Genomic DNA, 23018 nt, shown 5'->3' on the forward strand with positions numbered 1-23018 from the left:
GAGTATAAGCCGAGGGGGGCTTTTTCAGCACAAAAAAATGTGCTGAAAAACTAGGCTTATACTCGAGTATATACAGTAAGTAGTTGTTGTGTTATTTAGGTGCTTACAGTATCTTTATCTTCCTGCTCTTGGGGATAAATTGGTTGTAGAAAATGAGAGTCAAAGTGAATCCAAATACCATGATGATAAACTTCACTAGAATCATCGCCATACTGCGGAAAGATTTCTCCTGTGCTGTATATACATGATGTAGAATGTCAAATAGAGCCTTGCATACTATGTAAAGCTAATATATCTATTACAATTTATCGTCTTTAGAAGCCTTTGAAGGTTCAGCCAGATATACATGCCAATAACTGCGCATATGTACAATACTTGTCATCCGAAAACAAGGTGTATAACTGTTGTATAAATGCATAATAAAGTTTATAAGGCTGAAAATAACATGCATACATACATACATACATACTATTATGCTGCAATGTTGATCCAGAAGAAGAGAAAAAAACCCTCATATTTTAGAAGCTATAAGCTATTGTTATATGTGTGATTCTCAAGCCCTGCTTCTATTCTGATAAGTTATTTATCAAATTTACCCAAAGTGTCACTGCAGAGTTATCTCCGCAGGACCAGAGGAAGCCAACATGTGGCAGGAAAGCATTAAAGAGTTCACACGTGTTGACTGTTCGGTCCACCTTATGTTAAGCAGCTTATAATCTACCATATTTAAAGTGATGTTTGTAGCTAGGAAACTCCTACCTGGGTTTCAAGCGCCCCAATGCAGCAAAGAGTGGACTGCATATGTTGTAGTCTCAGGGCACTGGTATGCCACCAAGTCTTCAACACACCTCATTCAAATGGTACTATTGATTTATGACCCCCTACTGTGATCAGCAGTTACTGGCTATATAATCTAGTTAGACTATTAGTAATGCATTATCTATTTTATATGTTATGTATAAGAATGAGATTCAAACTTATATTTTTGTTTTACACTTAGAGGATCTGTAATCTAGAACTCTTGAGGAATTCAGATATGCATTATTTTCAAGAAATTAAAATAATACACTTAAAATACATCTGCTCGTGTCCCTGCATATACTAAACACTTAGTACAGCAGGGAAGCTGACATGGGGACCAGGTTACATATACCTACCCTGCTGCTCAGCCTGCCTCGGGAGCCCCGAAATCAGCCTTTGAAACCACCACATATCAGACTACTCTACCGTAATTTGCATATAGCGTGCTGTGGTTAATGGCTAATTTCAGGACTCCTTGGTCATGCTGAGCAATGGTGGAAGCATATATAAGCCTGTCCTCAATGTCAGTGTCCCTGAAGGCTACTGGTTTAGCAGCCGCAGGGTGTGGACAGATGTCATTTAAAATGTTTGTATTTAAGATTCTAAGGGCAAAAGCGGTCTGAATTCTGCACGGTTGGAACATTTGGTGCACATGCTGAAAGTGTCAAGAGCTCCATATCATAGGAGTAAAAGTAAGCTATACTATAAGGAGTGGGAGATCACCCCACCTGTAGCCAAATATTGATTGGCTTTGAAGAAAAATGGTCTTCTTAGGGCCCTTTTACTTGGAATGATTATCGTTCAAATGATCGTTGAAATATGCGAAAATGAATAATAATAGTTCAGTGTAAGCACAGCCAACGCCTGAACGATAAATCATTCACTTATCACTCATCGTTCATTCTATGCAGCTATAAAAATCATCATACATCGTTTGCCAATCGTTTCATGTAAGAGGCGATCATTCTGTCCATCACAGACCATTCGCACACATTCCCGGACTCTCCTGTCAGATTAATCAAGCTATGAAAAAATATAAACGATCATCTGTGTGTGAAAACAGACATTTGAAAAGAAACGATTAGGTCTTCGTTCGCTCATTCCAACGATTCATTGCTCAGACCCTTCCGATCCATGTGATTGAACACATGAATGAATATACTATAAAGTTTAGAGTAAGTAATTGATATCAATAACAGTTTAAACTGATATCAGCAGGAAAAAGTATAATACAATAATACATTATTTATATTTCTGCCGATACCACCATTAAATGCATTCGCTGTTGCCTACCAAACCACTTCAGTAGCAGAAAACCATTCAGTGAACAATTCTATATGAATGTATCTCTTTCATCTATTTATGTTTACAAGCTCTTTGTTCTTTTTTCATTAACATGCTGTTCTTATACTTACGTCATGGCCTGATAAATCGACTCTATTCCATAGCGCATTGCAAATTCATCCACTATTTCCTGTGCAGAATCGTCAAAGTAAACCTTCCAGGCTTCGTCTCCTTTAACTTCGGGAATCTTAACAATGCCATTATTCTGAACTTCTGTCAGGTAGTGGAATAAGTTCTGTTGGTAAAGAATGTTTTATACCATCAGGGACTCCTAGACTCCGGATACTGGCAGCGGAATGCACTGTTTGTAGAGCAGAACTTTGGAAGTCCTTTAACTCTCTGATTTATACGAGGGAGAGGTGTGTGTGCGCGCCACCTGAGTAATAACACTGCATCAAGCAAAAGGCAACAGGTGGCGAGATATATATGATATTTTCCATGGCAGCCAGATACTTCAGAAGCAAATTGCAAGCTCACGGGTTCAAAGATAAAACCTAGCTAGTCAGCCTGCTGCCATAAGATAACCTGACTCCAGCAATCCAAGCTAAAGCATTTCCATCTTTCAATCATAAGGGGAGAAATAAAAACAAAAGAAAGAAGAAAACAACTGCAAGATGAGATATGGGACCATTGCTATATTACAGCACGTCTGTCTGCCCGCTACTACTACCTATGAATATAAAACACAAAACACTTTGGATTTGTTGTTTTGGAACTAAAAGAAGGAGATATTTGGTTATTCTACACATGGTAACGGATCATGAATACCTATGTGCTTAACAAAAGTTGAAACATAAGAGAATGAATTGATTCATGAAGTCTGGGATTCACAGTTCCTGCATTGTGGCCATTTTAGCAGTAATTATTTCAGCTTTTAGCATCAAAGCCAGGTTGGCAATCATCCATAAATTTCTGGACGGTCTGCAAAAATACAGGACTTTTTTCCAATGTCTGTAAAAAAAATTGATGCATGTAATCCATTTTTTTAGACTGGAGGAACTTGTCCGGGTCACCTTTCACGATAGATGTTGATAATGTGTTCATTTGAATGTCTGAGCTACTAATAACTTTTTATCCCGAAGAGATTTTTTATTTTTACTCAAGTTGTTCAGTTTTTTGCCTATTTTCTGATGGCTGCTTCATATGACCAATGTATATCTGTGGAATTAGGTTTCCTTTTGAGGGAAAAAGGGAACAAACGTTTGTTTATGCCACAAAGAGCCTGTAAGGAAACTGCCATGAGTAAACCACAAGCTTACGAATGGTTCTGTTTCAAATGTCACATTGTATGAAGAAAACATCCAGATTTATGGCAAGCAGGTGACCGGTTCTTCCATCATGACAACACATCTGCCCACGCAGAGCTAAGCGTTAAGGAATTTGTGACGTAAAAGGGCACGACACTCTTGTCTCACCTTCTGAATTTACCCGATCTTGTTACATGTGACTTTTTTTTCAGTTCCCCGAGCTAAAAGAGACCTCAAAAGCTTTGCTGAGTTTAAAAAATGCTTTGAAAGTGGAAAAAAAATGGACAAATGTATTGCTTCGAATGGAGAACACTTTGAAGGAGACTGAAGTTTCAAAATGTGCAAATAGATTATTTTAATTAAATTAATTCCATTTTTTGCCATAGTTTTGATGCAGTTACCACAACTGCAGCAAAACCCCGACCAACCACCTGAGTGCAGGATTCACTAAGTCTGGGATGATCTGTGGATCCTGCACTGAGCAGGGGGTTGGACCCGATGACCCTGGAGGTCCCTTCCAACTCTACCATTCTATGAGTCTATGGGACAAAAATGTATGTGCTTTTTACCCAAACCATCCCATGGTGGAATCTATGGAATCTAAAAAAAAGTAAGACATTTAACTATTCCAAAATAAATAGCTTTCTCAGGCCACTCTGGCAAATCAAAGGAAAAACCCACAAAGTTATTGACGTTCCATATGCCTTTGATTTAATAAGTTCCATGTTCCATAGAATGAGATCTCATAAAGCTACTGTCCTAGGCAAAGAGGATTCACTACTTAAAGGAGTTGTCCGGCCACACAGGGTAAAATTTTTTTTATAATGCTGCTGCTTTCCTTTCAGTAAGGATAGTAACACACAGCATACAGGGGCTCAAACCGGCAGGCAGATCAGCTGCAATGTCAGTTTCTTACCTTAGAATCTGATTTTCACTGCAGATTTCAAAGATGGCGCCTCTGTGCTGCCTTCCCACAATGCTCTGTGCTCTCCCTCTTCTGTGTGCGCGCTCCCGATAGCAGTAAGAGGCATGAAAAGGCAGGATTTCATGGCCTCCCTCAGCTCACGTCCTAGCCCCGCCCATGACATGCCCACCTCTATTGAACTGCTCTACAGTCTCGCCCCACCCCCTGCTGCATACTATACTCAGAGGGGGTGTGGCCAGGGGAGACTGCGTTATACACTCATGGTTCAGGATAAAATCCTGGCATGAGTGTAAACAGCAGCACAGTGTATAGTGAATGAAGAGGGGCGGGGGAGAGCCGAGAGACAACTCTCCTGCAGCCCCCCACTGCAAGGCTACCTACTGCCCCCCCCACCCTGCTAAAGTAAAGTAAAACAAAACATTTTGCCACACACACATGCCCTCATAGTGCCCCTCCCACAGCGACCCCCCCCTCACAATGATCCCCCCCCCACAGTGCACTCTCCCACAGTGCCCCCCTAATGATCCTCTACAGTACCCTCTACACATGCCCCCCACAGTGCTCCCCAGTGTCACCCCTACAGTGCCCTCCAAAGTAGCCCCCCTCATTCCCCCCACACCGCGACAAGTCTATGTGACAGCACACCTTACCGCGACAAGTCAATGTGACCGCACACCCCACCGCTACAAGTCTGTGACCGCACACTATGTGACCCCCCCCCCCCTTCCCCGGGACTTCTGACAGCCGGGTCTCCTGACACCACTAACACACACACACACATCACTGCACACCCCCCCTGCCCCCGGGACTTCTGACAGCCGGGTCTCCTGACACCACTAGCACACATCCATTCATCCATCTCCCCCCCCCCCGCGAGAGCCCGCCCCTCCACTCATTCTTACCTTGGAGATGAAGAGCCAGCAGCCACGCCTCCCCTGCAGGCAGAACTGAGCTTCCCAGCGGCTGAAGTTCTTCTGCACATGCGCAGAGCTGTGCTGGAGAAGCGCATCCCCGTCGTCCCGACAAGAAGAGGACAAGAGACTTGTCGGAGCCAATGGCAACCGAGGAGCAACACGGGGGGGGGCACCCCAAAAGCTAAGTGAATAACTTCTGTTTGCCTAATTTACAATGCACAATGTATATTACAAAGTGCATTGTATTGGGCAAACAGAAGTAATGAGATCTAATGTTTATGGCCGGACAACCCCTTTAAGCAATCAGTGGTCAGCTGTATTTTGTGGATACACCTGGTAGCAAGTGTTTATTATCCCCGCAGCTCCACCACAGGAAAGATAAAGAATTACACAGTTCCTATTGTAATATATGGATGTCTTGGGTCCTCCAGAGAGAGAGAGGCACTACATGAAGATCAAGAATGGATCAAACTCATAATTCCCTATTACAGTATTTTAAAAAAAGGGTTTTCCAAGGCAGATAACTGTTGAGAAATAGCAAGTTCAGAGAAAAAGCTGAATTTCTAAGTGCAGAAGCTCAATGCCACTGGTACTTCTTTAAATCGATTCTTATTAATATATTTAATTATTTTATTAATTTCATTCATATTTGGTCATTTCAACCACAAACTTACCTCATGCAAACAAGTGTACTGGATGTGATAAGGGGGCACGTTTTCTTCTCCCTTAATTTCCACGTGGATTTTCAGCCTAATTGCACCCGACACAGCAGATTTATCTGTCCTTTTTTCTGAGAAAAAAGAAAAGGCGAGTCAGTAAGGAACAGTTTTGCCTACCTGGAGTGGAACTATTTCCATTGTCTCAATATTAAGAGCTGAAAACAGATGTCATTTGCCATTGTTTGAATGCATTACGCTGGCTAAGCTGAATATAGGCATTTTTGCTACACTAGAGATACAGGCATCTTTCTCCTAATTAGAATGCAAGAGCTTGTTCTAGCAGCAGTACAGTCGTAATTGATGCTGTACACACATTTTTATTTCCTCTACAAATGTGTTCGTTTTTGGCTGTGTATATGTATTTGCCATGCAAATTCATTTCCAGCATGCGGTGTAGTGTTCTCACTGGCCTGGTATACAGAACAGTTTCCCAACACACACTGAGCTATGGCTGCCATGCCTATACTGTATATAACATAATAAAGAGCGCCAGCTCAGCGGTGGTGCTATTCCATATACTTCCATGCAGGGACCGCGCTCTTGTTCAGTGTGTTGCATAGAGAAGACAAGGGTAAGTCAAGCAGTCAGAAGAAAATGATTCATGGCCATGAATAAGAATGCAGATCACATTTGAAATGCATTGAAAAATGCAGCATTCTCCTTCCAACTTCAATGTCTTTCAATATAAAATGATTTTTTTTCATCCTGACTGTTGGACTTGTCTTACTGTATTCAACCCACAAGAAAAAAAAATATGGAAGTGAAATGGATTATTACATCTTGTATAGTACTGAAGGCACCCATATATAATGATCACATGTATGCGTGTTATAATACAGTAGATATAGTGTTATCCTGTGTTGACCACAATATCGATAATTAATAAGCTATATAGTACAGCAGAAGATACCATAACTGTATCAACTTAACATACAACTAAGGCCACTCTCCCACATTTGTTTTGAACGCCGTGGTAATCGCAGCATAACGTTCCATTGATTTCCATGGAGCCTCGCAGACATGTGCTCAAACATGGCGATTTCAAGTGCTGCGATTCTGCAAGCGCTGTCTGATCTATTTTCTGCATTTAGTGCACCTTATCAATGATGGGGGTGTGCTAAAAGCCACTGCCTCCAAAACCAAAAGTAAAATCACGGCGCTTTGCCGAGCCCATGTGTGAGAATGGCCTAAAGCATGTAATACATCATAAAGGTATGTTCACATGGGGCAGATTCTGGCGCAGATCCACACAAAATTTGCAACATATTTTCCACTCCAGATTTTGGTCCAGATCCACACTAAAATCCACACCATTTGGTGCAAATTTTGACACAGATCTGCAGCAAATATCACCATTCAATTAAAGTAGTGAAGTCTGCTGCAGACTAGCATCAAAATCTGCACTAAATCCTACGTATGAACACACCCTAACAGAAATTTAGGAGCATTCATTTAGATATGAACATGGGTTTTTGTAGTTACATCATTTATGTCTGACAGTGAGGAACTGGGTGCCCAATTAGTTGAAGTTGCAGTGCCTGCAGCGCTTAGTGCCATCATGACAACACTTCCTGTCGCTTTAGCAGGTGAAACCTGTCTAATATTTGAATTCAAATAATCTCCTACATCCGTGTCCATAAATATACACATAATTGTCACTATTTAAACCAGAACCAATGCTGCCGCCAACTCGCATGAAGAATCACTTCACAGAACTCTACTGAGATAAGCTGTAATATTTGAGCAGTGTTACCCTCTTAAAGGGGTTGCTTGGTCTTTAGGCTGCTTTCAGACAAGCATATTTTAGTTCTGCATTTGGTTCACGTTTTGGAGAATATAATACCCAGCTAGTAGAAATCCATGTATCTGGTCACACGGCCGGATTTTTCACTGCCGTCTTTTCAAAACATAGAATGACCTTTTTTTGCGCTTCTGTTGGGCAAATATGGATCAGTGTTTGCCCAGTAGAAAATAAAACCAATACAGAAGGCAAATACTGATAAAATATAGTTGTAACTAGAGATGAGCGAGTATACTCACTAAGGCACATTACTCGAGCGAGTAGTGCCTTAGCCGAGTATCCTTCCGCTCGTCTCTAAAGATTCGGGGGCCGGCGGGGGGCGGGGAGTGGCGGGGAGCAGGGAGGAGAGAGATCTCCCCTCCGTTCCTCCCCGCTCTCCCCCGCCCCCGCCGTCCTCTGAATCTTTAGAGACGAGCGGGGAGATACTCGGCTACGGCACTACTCGCTCGAGTAATGTGCCTTAATGAGTATGCTCGCTCATCTCTAGTTGTAATGTCTTCTGTCACATCTATAATACGGATCCATATTATGGATGTATTTACATACTTTCGTCTGAAACCGGCCTTAAGTTGTTTTGTTAAACAGAAAGAATACCAACAAAGTGCTAAACACAAAACATTGCAATGTGCACATCTTCAAAAAACCTTCCGACTTTATGCTTTATACATGATTATTATGAAAATCTATTCAGACTTGGCCTTTCCTTTGGTAACATATACCTATTTCCCTTGGTAACATATACCTATTTCCCTTGGTAACATATACCTATTTCCTTGACGATAAAGTAAAATGAAAGTTTATACAGCAACACAAATTCAAAAGAAGATCCTCTGCGGCAAGCAGAATTTAGCTTTCATCGGTCTGCTCTACCTCATCCTACCAGCCACTATAAGTAACCTTTGGCATTATCTAAAGTCAGCAACATCAGGGAACGTGCAGTATCAGTTCAGAGTTTGTAACAGACTGGAAATGTTTGTTACTTGAAGCATAAACGTATGTAGATGAAACACCTTTGTCTTCACAATCTCAAACTGTTCAAAGTATGTGCAGCCAAGTAAAAGATTTGCAAGCCCGAGGTGTCAGCTATACTGAGTCTATAACAGGAGGTAAGCAATTAGCTCTGAATAAGTGATGGGTCAGATCCAGCAAAGGTGTAAATTAAAGCATGGACTTGTGAGAGAGACGTCCTTAAAGTTTAACGTAATATTACCTTCTGGTGACTGTATGTGAATCATAAATTAAACCACATGCCCACAGTAAATGTCACTGATGAGTAAGGAATAGAGATGAGCGAACACCAAAATGTTCGGGTGTTCGTTATTCGTAACGAACTTCCCGTGATGCTCGAGGGTTCGTTTCGAACAACGAACCCCATTGAAGTCAATGGGCGACCAGAACATTTTTGTATTTCGCCGATGCTCGCTAAGGTTTTCATGTGTGAAAATCTGGGCAATTCAGGAAAGTGATGGGAATGACACAGTGACGGATAGGGCAGGCGAGGGGCTACATGTTGGGCTGCATCTCAAGTTCACAGGTCCCACTATTAAGCCACAATACCGGCAAGAGTGGGCCCCCCCCCTCCCAACAACTTTTACTTCTGAAAAGCCCTCATTAGCATGGCATACCTTTGCTAAGCACCACACTACCTCCAACAAAGCACAATCACTGCCTGCATGACACTCCACTGACACTTCTCCTGGGTTACATGCTGCCCAACCGCCCCCCCTCCCCCCCACAGCGCACACCAAAGTGTCCCTGCGCAGCCTTCAGCTGCCCTCATGCCACACCACGCTCATGTCTATTTAGAATTGCGTCTGCCATGACGAGGGACCGCAGGCACACACTGCAGAGGTTGGCACGGCTAGGCAGCGACCCTCTTTAAAAGTGGCGGAGCGATAGCCCACAATGCTGTACAGAAGCAATGAGAAATAGAATCCTGTGCCACCGCCATCAGGAGCTGCACACGTGGGCATAGCAATGGGGAACCTATGTGCCACACACTATTCATTCTGTCAAGGTGTCTGCATGCCCCAGTCAGACCGGGCTTTTTAATTCATAGACACAGGCAGGTACAACTCCCTATTGTGAAGTCCCTGTCGACCCACAGCATGGGTGGCTCCCTGGAACCCACTGGCGGTACACAGAAATATCCCATTGCATTGCCCAACACAGCTGAGGTAACGTCAGCTGTAATGCAGGTGGGCTAAAAATTAATTTGATTACACTGTAGGCGAGGGCCCACAAAAATTGCTGTATCAACAGTACTAATGTACATCCCAAAAATTGGCCATGGCCAGCCAAGAGGGCAGGTGAAACCCATTAATTGCTTTGGTTAATGTGGCTTAAGTGGTAACTAGGCCTGGAGGCAGCCCAGTGTAACGAAAAATTGGTTCAAGTTAAAGTTCCAATGCTTTTAAGCGCATTGAAACTTATAAAAATTGTTCAGAAAAATTATTTGAGTGAGCCTTGTGGCCCTAAGAAAAATTGCCCGTTCAGCGTGATTACGTGAGGTTTCAGGAGGAGGAGCAGGAGGAGGAGGAGGAGGAATATTAGACACAGATTGATGAAGCAGAAATGTCCCCGTTTTGGATGGTGAGAGAGAACGTAGCTTCCATCCGCGGGTGCAGCCTACGTATTGCTTACGTATCGCTGCTGTCCGCTGGTGGAGAACAGAAGTCTGGCGAAATCCAGCCTTTGTTCATCTTGATGAGTGTTAGCCTGTCGGCACTGTCGGTTGACAAGCGGCTACGCTTATCTGTGATGATTCCCCCAGTCGCACTAAACACCCTCTCCGACAACACGCTAGCCGCAGGACAAGCAAGCACCTCAAGGGCATACAGGGCTAGTTCAGGCCACGTGTCCAGCTTCGACACCCAGTAGTTGTAGGGGGCAGAGGCGTCACCAAGGATGGTCGTGCGATCCGCTACGTACTCCCTCACCATCCTTTTGCAGTGCTCCCGCCGACTCAGCCGTGACTGGGGAGCGGTGACACAGTCTTGGTGGGGAGCCATAAAGCTGGCCAGGCCCTTAAAGACTGTTGCACTGCCTGGGATGTACATGCTGCTCGATCTACGCACATCCCCTGCAACATGGCCCTCGGAACTGCGCCTTCTGTCACTAGCGCTGTCGGCTGGGAATTTTACCATCAGCTTGTCCGCAAGGGTCCTGTGGTATAGCAACACTCTCGAACCCCTTTCCTCTTCGGGAATCAGAGTGGGCAGGTTCTCCTTATACCGTGGATCGAGCAGTGTGTACACCCAGTAATCCGTAGTGGCCAGAATGCGTGCAACGCGAGGGTCACGAGAAAGGCATCCTAACATGAAGTCAGCCATGTGTGCCAGGGTACCTGTACGCAACACATGGCTGTCTTCACTAGGAAGATCACTTTCAGGATCCTCCTCCTCCTCCTCCTCCTCAGGCCATACACGCTGAAAGGATGACAGGCAATCAGCCGGTGTACCGTCAGCAGCGGGCCAAGCTGTCTCTTCCCCCTCCTCCTCATCCTCCTCATGCTCCTCCTCCTCCTCCTGTACGCGCTGAGAAATAGACAGGAGGGTGCCCTGACTATCCAGCGGCATACTGTCTTCCCCCGCCCCCGTTTCCGAGCGCAAAGCAGCTGCCTTTATGGTTTGCAGGGAATTTCTCAAGATGCATAGCAGAGGAATGGTGACGCTAATGATTGTAGCATCGCCGCTCACCACCTGGGTAGACTCCTCAAAATTACCAAGGACATGGCAGATGTCTGCCAACCAGGCCCACTCTTCTGAAAGGAATTGAGGAGGCTGACTCCCACTGCGCCGCCCATGTTGGAGTTGGTATTCGACTATAGCTCTACGCTGTTCATAGAGCCTGGCCAACATGTGGAGCGTAGAGTTCCACCGTGTGGGCACGTCGCACAGCAGTCGGTGCACTGGCAGCTTAAAGTGATGTTGCAGGGTGCGCAGGGTGGCAGCGTCCGTGTGGGACTTGCGGAAATGTGCGCAGAGCCGGCGCGCCTTTACGAGCAGGTCTGACAAGCGTGGGTAGCTTTTCAGAAACCGCTGAACCACCAAATTAAAGACGTGGGCCAGGCATGGCACGTGCGTGAGGCTGCCGAGCTGCAGAGCCGCCACCAGGTTACGGCCGTTGTCACACACGACCATGCCCGGTTGGAGGCTCAGCGGCGCAAGCCAGCGGTCGGTCTGCTGTGTCAGACCCTGCAGCAGTTCGTGGGCCGTGTGCCTCTTATCGCCTAAGCTGAGTAGTTTCAGCACGGCCTGCTGACGCTTGCCCACCGCTGTGCTGCCACACCGCGCGACACCGACTGCTGGCGACATGCTGCTGCTAACACATCTTGATTGTGAGACAGAGGAGGAGGAGGAGGAGGAGGGTGCTTTAGTGGAGGAAGCATACACCTCCGCAGATACCACCACCGAGCTGGGGCCCGCAATTCTGGGGGTGGGTAGGACGTGAGCGGTCCCAGGCTCTGACTCTGTCCCAGCCTCCACTAAATTCACCCAATGTGCCGTCAGGGAGATGTAGTGGCCCTGCCCGCCTGTGCTTGTCCACGTGTCCGTAGTTAAGTGGACCGTGGCAGTAACCGCGTTGGTGAGGGTGCGCACAATGTTGCGGGAGACGTGGTCGTGCAGGGCTGGGACGGCACATCGGGAAAAGTAGTGGCGACTGGGAACTGAGTAGCGCGGGGCCGCCGCCTCCATGATACTTTTGAAGGACTCCGTTTCCACAACCCTATACGGCAGCATCTCAAGGCTGATGAATTTTGCGATGCGGACGGTTAACGTTTGAGCGTGCGGGTGCGTGGCGGCGTACTTGCGCTTGCGCTCGAACACTTGCGCAAGCGACGGCTGAACGGTGCGCTGAACTACACTGCTGGATGGGGCCGAGGACAGCGGAGATGAGGGTGTGGGTGCAGGCCATGAGGCGGTAGTGCCTGTGTCCTGAGAGGGGGGTTGCATCTCAGTGGCAGGTTGGGGCACAGGGGGAGAGGCAGGGGTGCAAACCGGAGGCGGTGAACGGCCTTTGTCCCACCTTGCGGGGTGCTTGGCCATCATATGTCTGCGCATGGTGGTGGTGGTGAGGCTGTTGGTGTTGGCTCCCCGGCTGAGCTTTGCGCGACAAAGGTTGCACACCACTGTTCGTCGGTCGTCAGGCGTCTCTGTGAAAAACTGCCAGACCTTAGAGCACCTCGGCCTCCGCAGGGTGGCATGGCGCGAGGGGGCGCTTTGGGAAACACTTGGTGGATTATTCGGTCTGGCCCTGCCTCTACCCCTGGCCACTGCACTGCCTCTTGCAACCTGCCCTGCTGATGCCCTTGACTCCCCCTCTGAAGACCTGTCCTCCTGAGTAAGCGTTGCACACCAGGTGGGGTCAGTCACCTCATCGTCCTGCTGCTCTTCCTCCGAATCCTCTGTGCGCTGCTCCCTGGGACTTACTGCCCTTACTACTACCTCACTGCAAGACAACTGTGTCTGATCGTCATCGTCCTCCTCACCCACAGAAAGTTGTTGAGACAGTTGGCGGAAGTCCCCAGCCTCTTCCCCCGGACCCCGGGAACTTTCGAATGGTTGGGCATCAGTGACGATAAACTCCTCTGGTGGGAGAGGAACCGCTGCTGCCCAATCTAAGCAGGGGCCCGAGAACAGTTCCTGGGAGTGTTCCCGCTCCTGAGCAGGTGTCATTGTAGTGGAGTGAGGAGGCTGGGAGGAAGGAGGAGCAGCAGACAGAGGATTCGGATTGGCAGCAGTGGACGGCGCAGAACTGCGGGTAGACGATAGGTTGCTCGAAGCACTTTCTGCCATCCAGGACAGGACCTGCTCACACTGCTCATTTTCTAATAACCGTCTCCCGCGTGGACCCATTAATTGGGCGATGAATGTGGGGACGCCAGAAACGTGCCTCTCTCCTAATCGCGCAGCAGTCGGCTGCGACACACCTGGATCAGGAGCTTGGCCTGTGCCCACACCCTGACTTGGCCCTCCGCGTCCTCGGCCGCGTCCACGTCCTCTAGGCCTACCCCTACCCCTCAGCATGCTGTATTACCAGTGATTTGATTTCACAGGCAGGAAATAAATTGTCGCAAGACTGCAGGCCAAATATAATTTTTGCCCTTTTTGGAAAACGAAAGGCCCCACTGCCTCTAGTGAATGAATTATCTAAGTTTAATAACTGTGCTGTGTCCCTGCTTATGTGTCACAGAACGTGAGGGTAGCAGAGTTATTAACTGTGGCAGAGCAGGTATTTTTTTTCCCAATTAAGGAAAGCAAATGGCGAACCCAGCAGTAAAGCGTAGCTGGGTGCGTATGATTTAGCAATGTTTTTCACGCAGCTCACACGTCTCCACAGGCGTAAGGACGGACACAGGCTGGACAAATAGATTTGTTTTCAGTTTTTTCCCACCAACAGGCAGCACTGCGTATATTCAATGAACCTGAGAAGTTTAATAACTGTGCTGTGTCCCTGCTTATGTGTCACAGAACGTGAGGGTAGCAGAGTTATTAACTGTGGCAGAGCAGGTATTTTTTTTCCCAATTAAGGAAAGCAAATGGCGAACCCAGCAGTAAAGCGTAGCTGGGTGCGTATGATTTAGCAATGTTTTTCACGCAGCTCACACGTCTCCACAGGCGTAAGGACGGACACAGGCTGGACAAATAGATTTGTTTTCAGTTTTTTCCCACCAACAGGCAGCACTGCGTATATTCAATGAACCTGAGAAGTTTAATAACTGTGCTGTGTCCCTGCTTATGTGTCACAGAACGTGAGGGTAGCAGAGTTATTAACTGTGGCAGAGCAGGTATTTTTTTTCCCAATTAAGGAAAGCAAATGGCGAACCCAGCAGTAAAGCGTAGCTGGGTGCGTATGATTTAGCAATGTTTTTCACGCAGCTCACACGTCTCCACAGGCGTAAGGACGGACACAGGCTGGACAAATAGATTTGTTTTCAGTTTTTTCCCACCAACAGGCAGCACTGCGTATATTCAATGAACCTGAGAAGTTTAATAACTGTGCTGTGTCCCTGCTTATGTGTCACAGAACGTGAGGGTAGCAGAGTTATTAACTGTGGCAGAGCAGGTATTTTTTTTCCCAATTAAGGAAAGCAAATGGCGAACCCAGCAGTAAAGCGTAGCTGGGTGCGTATGATTTAGCAATGTTTTTCACGCAGCTCACACGTCTCCACAGGCGTAAGGACGGACAGAGGCTGGACAAATAGATTTGTTTTCAGTTTTTTCCCACCAACAGGCAGCACTGCGTATATTCAATGAACCTGAGAAGTTTAATAACTGTGCTGTGTCCCTGCTTATGTGTCACAGAACGTGAGGGTAGCAGAGTTATTATAACTCTTGGAGAGCAGGTATTTTTTTTCCCAATTAAGGAAAGCAAATGGCGAACCCAGCAGTAAAGCGTAGCTGGCTGCGTATGATTTAGCAATGTTTTTCACGCAGCTCACACGTCTCCACAGGCGTAAGGACGGACAGAGGCTGGACAAATAGATTTGTTTTCAGTTTTTTCCCACCAACAGGCAGCACTGCGTATATTCAATGAACCTGAGAAGTTTAATAACTGTGCTGTGTCCCTGCTTATGTGTCACAGAACGTGAGGGTAGCAGAGTTATTATAACTCTTGGAGAGCAGGTATTTTTTTTCCCAATTAAGGAAAGCAAATGGCGAACCCAGCAGTAAAGCGTAGCTGGCTGCGTATGATTTAGCAATGTTTTTCACGCAGCTCACACGTCTCCACAGGCGTAAGGACGGACAGAGGCTGGACAAATAGATTTGTTTTCAGTTTTTTCCCACCAACAGGCAGCACTGCGTATATTCAATGAACCTGAGAAGTTTAATAACTGTGCTGTGTCCCTGCTTATGTGTCACAGAACGTGAGGGTAGCAGAGTTATTATAACTCTTGGAGAGCAGGTTTTTTTTTTCCCAATTAAGGAAAGCAAATGGCGAACCCAGCAGTAAAGCGTAGCTGGCTGCGTATGATTTAGCAATGTTTTTCACGCAGCTCACACGTGTCCACCGCCCGTAAGGACGGACAGAGGCTGGACAAATAGATTTGTTTTCAGTTTTTTCCCACCAACAGGCAGCACTGCGTATATTCTATGAATAATAACTGTGTTGTGGCCCTGCCTATACAATTCTTTCCCTGCAGTATCAATGGAGGGTGGAATGCTCTGCAGAGGCGATTTTGAGAAGCCCAAAAAAAATGCAGCACAGCTAACAGCAGCCTGGACAGTACTGCACACGGATAAATATGGCCCTAGAAAGGACCGTTGAGGTTCTTGAAGGCTACACTCACTCCTAACACTCTCCCTGCCTATGCAGCACTTCTGTCCCTAATGCCAGGTGCAACGCTCTGCAGAGCCGATTTTGAGAAGAAAAAAAAATCCCACTGCTAACAGCAGCCAACACACAGCTATCAGTGGCCCTAATAAGGACCTTTGGGGGTCTTGAAGCCTACACTAACTACCAATTCTTTCCCTACAGCAGCTCCGGTACAAACAGCACTGTCCCTCATCTAACTCACACCGCATCTGAGGCGAGCCGCGGGAGGGGCCGACTTTTATATTAGGCGAACACCTGATCTCGCCAGCCACTCACAGCAGGGGGGTGGTATAGGGCTTAAACGTTGCAGGGGGAAGTTGTAATGCCTTCCCTGTCTTTCAATTGGCCAGAAAAGCGCGCTAACGTCTCAGGGAAGGAAGTGAAAGTAACCAGAACACCGCATGGTGTTCGTCACGAATAACGAACATCCCGAACACCCTAATATTCGCACGAATATCAAGCTCGGACGAACGCGTTCGCTCATCTCTAGTAAGGAAGTGAATCTGAACATGATATACTATGAATGAATGTGAAAAATGTGAATTAAAATACCTTCTAAGCTGACTAAGTGCAGGACGCAAAAAGTTAGAGAAAAGTTTGGCGTGAGCAATGAATATCTGCAGTAACTTTTTACACAGCTCAATGTGATAGGTGGGCAGTGACTTTCCACCTCCCACTTACAGGAAACTATTAAAGTTAGGTTAAAGAAATGCTGCATATCAATCTGTCCTACAACTGCACACCTCTGTTTTGTTTTCTCACCCACAACTGAAATTGCTCACTCCTTTCTCCAGCCTGCGGCTGATTTTCTCCTACTATACAACAAAAACCTCTAATATATATACTTCAAATAACACCTACCTTCTTCTAGTCTGTTGATCCTCAGTAGATATGAGCGAGCGTACTCATCCGAGCTTGATGCTCGTTCGAGTATTAGAGTGTTCGAGATGCTAGTTATTCGAGGCGAGCACCACGCGATGTTCGAGTTACTTTCACTTTCATCTCTGAGACATTTGCGCGCTTTTCTGGCCAATAGAAAGACATGGAAGGCATTACAACTTCCTCCTGTGACGTTCCAGCCCTATACCACCCCCTTGCAGTGAGTGGCTGGGGAGATCAGGTGACACCCGAGTATTAAAATCTGCCCGCCCGCGGCTCGCCACAGATGCATTCTGACATAGATCAGGGACAGTGCTGCTGATGCTGCTGCTGCTGCTACAGGGAGAGCGTTAGGAGTTATTTTAGTCTTCAAGAACCCCAACGGTCCTTCTTAGAGCCACATCTGACCGTGCGCAGTACTGTTGAGGCTGCTTTTAGCAGTGTTGCACAATTTTTTTTTATATATCGGGCGTGCAGAGCATTGCGTCCTCAGTCTGCAGTCATTGTACAGAGTATAGGGGCAGTAGTGGTGAGGCAGGGACAGTGGGAAAGGTGAAAGAGATATACTGTCTATATAGGCAGTGGGCTTTTTCAAAAAAATTCGGGAAAAATACTATATTTGGGCTGCCTGTGACCGTCTTCAGTGTACTGTGTGTCTGCTGGGGGTAGTAGTCCTAATTAATACGCAGCTAAGCGTTACAGCAGGCTTGCGCAAAATTGTTTCCTGCCTCTGCTGTGCCCGTTACATCACCGCCGTGATAGCGCCAGAGGGAAACAGTAAACATAATATACGCTGCATACAGTATCTGTCTGCTGTTTCAGCTCACCATTTAAAAAAAGGGAAGCCAAATACTTAAGGCGTACCAATGCCTTTTGGCGACTTGACTGCTTCTGCGCTGTGAATTCCACTGGCTGAGTGATACGCACCTACGTCTCACTACAGGCGTGCGCAAAATTGTTTCCTGGCTCTGCTGTCTCCGTTACATCACCGCCGTGATAGCGCCAGAGGGAAACAGTAAACATAATATACGCTGCATACAGTATCTGTCTGCTATTTCAGCTCACCATTTTAAAAAAGTAAAGCCAAATACTTAAGGCCTACCACTGCCCTTTGGCGACTTGACTGCTTCTGCGCTGTGAATTCCACTAGCTGAGTGATACGCACCTACGTCTCACTACAGGCGTGTGCAAGAGCAGCTGGACGATGAGGTGACTGACCCCACCTGGTTTGCTAAGCCTACTGAGGACAGGTCTTCAGAGGGAGAGGCAAGTGCAGCAACAGGGCAGGTTGGAAGAGGCAGTGCGGTGGCAAGGGGTAGAGGCAGGGCCAGACTGAATAATCCACCAACTGTTTCCCAAAGCGCCCCCTCGCGCCATGCTACCCTGCAGAGGCCGAGGTGCTCAAAGGTCCTGCAGTTTTTCACTGAGAGTGCAGACGACCGACGAACTGTGGTGTGCAAGGTTTGTTGCGCCAAGATCAGCCGGGGAGCCACCAGCACCAGCCTCACCACCACCAGCATGCGCAACCATATGATGGCCAAGCACCCCACAAGGTGGGATAAAGGCCGTTCACTGCCTCCGGTTTGCACCACTGCCCCTCCCCCTGTGCCCCAACCTGCCACTGAGATCCAACCCCCCTCTGAGGACACAGGCTCTACCGTCTCCCGGCCTGCACCCACACCCTCACCTCCGCTGTCCTCGGCCCCATCCAGCAATGTCTCTCAGCGCAGCGTCCAGCCATCGCTAGCGCAACTGTTTGAGCGCAAGCGCAAGTATGCCGCCGCGCACCCGCACGCTCAAGCGTTAAACGTGCACATAGCCAAATTGATCAGCCTGGAGATGCTGCCGTATAGGCTTGTGGAAACGGAGGCTTTCAAAGACATGATGGCGGCGCCGGCCCCGCGCTACTCGGTTCCCAGTCGCCACTACTTTTCCCGATGTGCCCTCCCAGCCCTGCACGACCATGTCTCCCGTAACATTGTACGCGCCCTCACCAACGCGGTTACTGCCAAGGTCCACTTAACAACGGACACGTGGACAAGCACAGGCGGGTAGGGCCACTATATCTCCCTGACGGCACATTGGGTGAATTTAGTGGAGGCTGGGACTGAGTCAGAGCCTGGGACCGCTCACATCCAACCCACCCCCAGAAATGCGGGCCCCAGCTCGGTGCTGGTATCTGCTGCGGTGTATGCTTCCTCCACTAAACCACCCTCCTCCTCCTCCTCCTCCTACGCAACCTCTGTCTCGCAATCAAGATGTGTCAGCAGCAGCACGTCACCACCAGTCGGTGTCGCGCGGGGTGGCAGCACAGCGGTGGTCAAGCGCCAGCAAGCCGTGCTGAAACTACTCAGCTTAGGAGAGAAGAGGCACACGGCTTACGAACTGCTGCAGGGTCTGACAGAGCAGACCGACCGCTGGCTTTTGCCGCTGAGCCTCCAACTGGGTATGGTCGTGTGTGACAACGGCCGTAACCTGGTGGCGGCTCTGCAGCTCGGCAGCCTCACGCACGTGCCATGCCTGGCCCACGTCTTTAATTTGGTGGTTCAGCGCTTTCTGAAAAGCTACCCACGCTTGTCAGACCTGCTCGGAAAGGTGCGCCGGATCTGTGCACATTTCCGCAAGTCCAACACGGACGCTGCCACCCTGCGGACCCTGCAACATTGCTTTAATCTGCCAGTGCACCGACTGCTGTGCGACGTGCCCACACGGTGGAACTCTACGCTCCACATGTTGGCCAGGCTCTATGAGCAGCGTAGAGCTATAATGGAATACCAACTCCAACATGGGCGGCGTAGTGGGAGTCAGCCTCCTCAATTCTTTACAGAAGAGTGGGCCTGGTTGGCAGAAATCTGCCAGGTCCTTGGAAACTTTGAGGAGTCTACCCAGATGGTGAGCGGGGATGCTGCAATCATTAGCGTCACCATTCCTCTGCTATGCCTCTTGAGAAGTTCCCTGCAAAGCATAAAGGCAGACGCTTTGCGCTCGGAAACGGAGGCGGGGGAAGACAGTATGTCGCTGGATAGTCAGAGCACCCTCATGTCTATATCTCAGCGCGTTGAGGAGGAGGAGCATGAGGAGGAGGGGGAAGAGACAGCTTGGCCCACTGCTGAGGGTACCCATAATGCTTGCCTGACATCCTTTCAGCGTGTATGGCCTGAGGAGGAGGAGGAGGAGGATCCTGAAAGTGATCTTCCTAGTGAGGACAGCCATGTGTTGCGTACAGGTACCCCGGCACACATGGCTGACTTCATGTTAGGATGCCTTTCTCGTGACCCTCCCGTTACATGCATTCTGGCCACTACGGATTACTGGGTGTACACACTGCTCGACCCACGGTATAAGGAGAGCCTTTCCACTCTCATACCTGAAAAGGAAAGGGGTTCGAGAGTGATGCTATACCACAGGACCCTGGCGGACAAACTGATGGTAAAATTCCCATCCGACAGCGCTAGTGGCAGAAGGCACAATTCTGAGGGCCAGGTAGCAGGGGAGGCGCGGAGATCAGGCAGCATGTACAGCACAGGCAGGGGAACACTCTCCAAGGCCTTTGACAGCTTTATGGCTCCCCAGCAAGACTGTGTCACCGCTCCCCAGTCAAGGCTGAGTCGGCGGGAGCACTGTAAAAGGATGGTGAGGGAGTACATAGCCGATCGCACGACCGTCCTCCGTGACGCCTCTGCCCCCTACAACTACTGGGTGTCGAAGCTGGACACGTGGCCTGAACTCACGCTGTATGCCCTGGAGGTGCTTGCTTGTCCTGCGGCTAGCGTCTTGTCAGAGAGGGTGTTTAGTGCGGTTGGGGGAATCATCACGGATAAGCGTACCCGCCTGTCAACCGACAGTGCCGACACGATTACACTCATAAAGATGAACAAACCCTGGATTTCCCCAGACTTCTCTTCTCCACCAGCGGACAGCAGCTGTACCTAAACAATACGTAGGCTGCACCCACGGATGGAAGCATCGTTTTCTATCACCATAAAAAACGGGGAGCTTTTAGCTTCCTCAATCTGTGTATTATATTCCTCCTCCTCCTCCTGCTCCTCCTCCTGAAACCTCACGTAATCACGCCGACCGGGCAATTTTTCTTAGGCCCACAAGCCTCACTCATATTACTTTTGTAAACAATGTTTATACGTTTCAATTCTCATTAAAGCGTTGAAACTTGCACCTGAACCAATTTTTATTTTAACTGGGCTGCCTACAGGCCTAGTTACAAATTAAGCCACATTAACCAAAGCGATTAATGGGTTTCACCTGCCCTCTTGGTTGGGCATGGGCAATTTTTCTGAGGTACATTAGTACTGTTTGTACACCAATTTTTTTGGGCCCTCACCTACAGTGTAATCCTAGTAATTTTTAGCCCACCTACATTAAACCTGACGTTACCTCAGCTGTGCTGGGCACTGCAATGGGATATATTTATTTACCGCCGGTGGCTTCCTGGGACCCACCCATGCTGTCGGTCCACACGGAGTTGTAACTGCATGTGTCCACTTCTAAAGAACCCCAGTCTGACTGGGGCATGCAGTGTGGGCCGAAGCCCACCTGCATTAAACCTGACGTTACCTCAGCTGTGCTGGGCACTGCAATGGGATATATTTATGTACCGCCGGTGGGTTCCAGGGAGCCACCCATGCTGTCGGTCCACACGGAGTTGTAACTGCATGTGTCCACTTCTAAAGAACTCCAGTCTGACTGGGGCATGCAGTGTGGGCCGAAGCCCACCTGCATTAAACCTGACGTTACCTCAGCTGTGCTGGGCACTGCAATGGGATATATTTATGTACCGCCGGTGGGTTCCAGGGAGCCACCCATGCTGTCGGTCGACACGGAGTTGTAACTGCATGTGTCCACTTCTAAAGAACCCCAGTCTGACTGGGGCATGCAGTGTGGGCCGAAGCCCACCTGCATTAAACCTGACGCTACCTCAGCTGTGCTGGGCACTGCAATGGGATATATTTATGTACTGCCGGTGGCTTCCTGGGACCCACCCATGCTGTCGGTCCACACGGAGTTGTAACTGCATGTGTCCACTTCTAAAGAACCCCAGTCTGACTGGGGCATGCAGCGTGGGCCGAAGCCCACCTGCATTAAACCTGACGTTACCTCAGCTATGCTGGGCACTGCAATGGGATTTATTTATGTACCGCCGGTGGGTTCCAGGGAGCCACCCATGCTGTCGGTCCACAGGGCCTTCACAATAGGGAGTTGTACCTGCCTGTGTCTACTTATAAAAAACCCCAGTCTGACTGGGCCATGCAGTGTGGGCCGAAGCCCACCTGCATTTAATCTGACGTTAGCTTTGCTGTCCAGGGCACTGCAATGGGATACATTTATGTACAGCCGGTGGGTTCCAGGGAGCCACCCATGCTGTGGGTGCACACGGAATTCCCATTGCGGAGTTGTACCTGCCTGTGACTATTTATAAAAAAAACCCGGTCTGACTGGGGCATGCAGACACCTTGACAGAATGAATAGTTTGTGGCACATGGGTTCTCCATTGCTATGCCCACGTGTGCAGCTCCTGATGGAGGTGGCACAGGATTGGATTTCTCATTGCTTCTGTACAGCATTATGGGCTATCGCCCCACCCCTTTTAAAGAGGGTCGCTGCCTGGCCGTGCCAACCCTCTGCAGTGTGTGCCTGCAGTTCCTCCTCATGGCAGACGCACTTATAAATAGACATGAGGGTGGTATGGCTATGAGGTCAGCGTGTGGCATGAGGGCAGCTGAAGGCTGCGCAGGGACACTTTGGTGTGCGCTGTGGACACTGGGTCGTGCGGGGGGGTTGGGCAGCATGTAACCCAGGAGAAGTGGCAGCGGAGTGTCATGCAGGCAGTGATTGTGCTTTGTTTGAGGTAGTGTGGTGCTTAGCTAAGGTATGCCTTGCTAATGAGGGTTTTTCAGAAGTAAAAATTGTTGGGGGGGGAGGCCCACTCTTGCCGCTATTGTGGCTTAAAGGGGTTGTCCCGCGCCGAAACGGGTTTTTTTTTTTTTTTAACCCCCCCCCCATTCGGCGCGAGACAACCCCGATGCAGGGGTTAAAAAAACAAACCGCTCAGCG

The 23018-nt window shown here is 48.3% G+C and overlaps 1 protein-coding gene across 2 annotated transcripts in view; it reads right to left on the reverse strand.

Moving 5' to 3' along the window:
- The window catches only part of UNC13C (unc-13 homolog C), a 457400-nt gene that overhangs the window by 220495 nt on the left and 213887 nt on the right, over positions 1 to 23018 (reverse strand). For both annotated transcript variants that reach the window (XM_066592576.1, XM_066592575.1), the window contains 2 exons: positions 5906 to 6021; positions 2217 to 2380 (listed from right to left, as the gene is read on the reverse strand). In XM_066592576.1, coding sequence (XP_066448673.1) covers positions 2217 to 2380; positions 5906 to 6021 — 280 coding nt within the window. The remainder of the gene's footprint in view (positions 1 to 2216; positions 2381 to 5905; positions 6022 to 23018) is intronic.

This window comes from Eleutherodactylus coqui, chromosome 2 (assembly GCF_035609145.1).
Source record: "Eleutherodactylus coqui strain aEleCoq1 chromosome 2, aEleCoq1.hap1, whole genome shotgun sequence".
Lineage (NCBI taxonomy): Eukaryota > Metazoa > Chordata > Amphibia > Anura > Eleutherodactylidae > Eleutherodactylus > Eleutherodactylus coqui.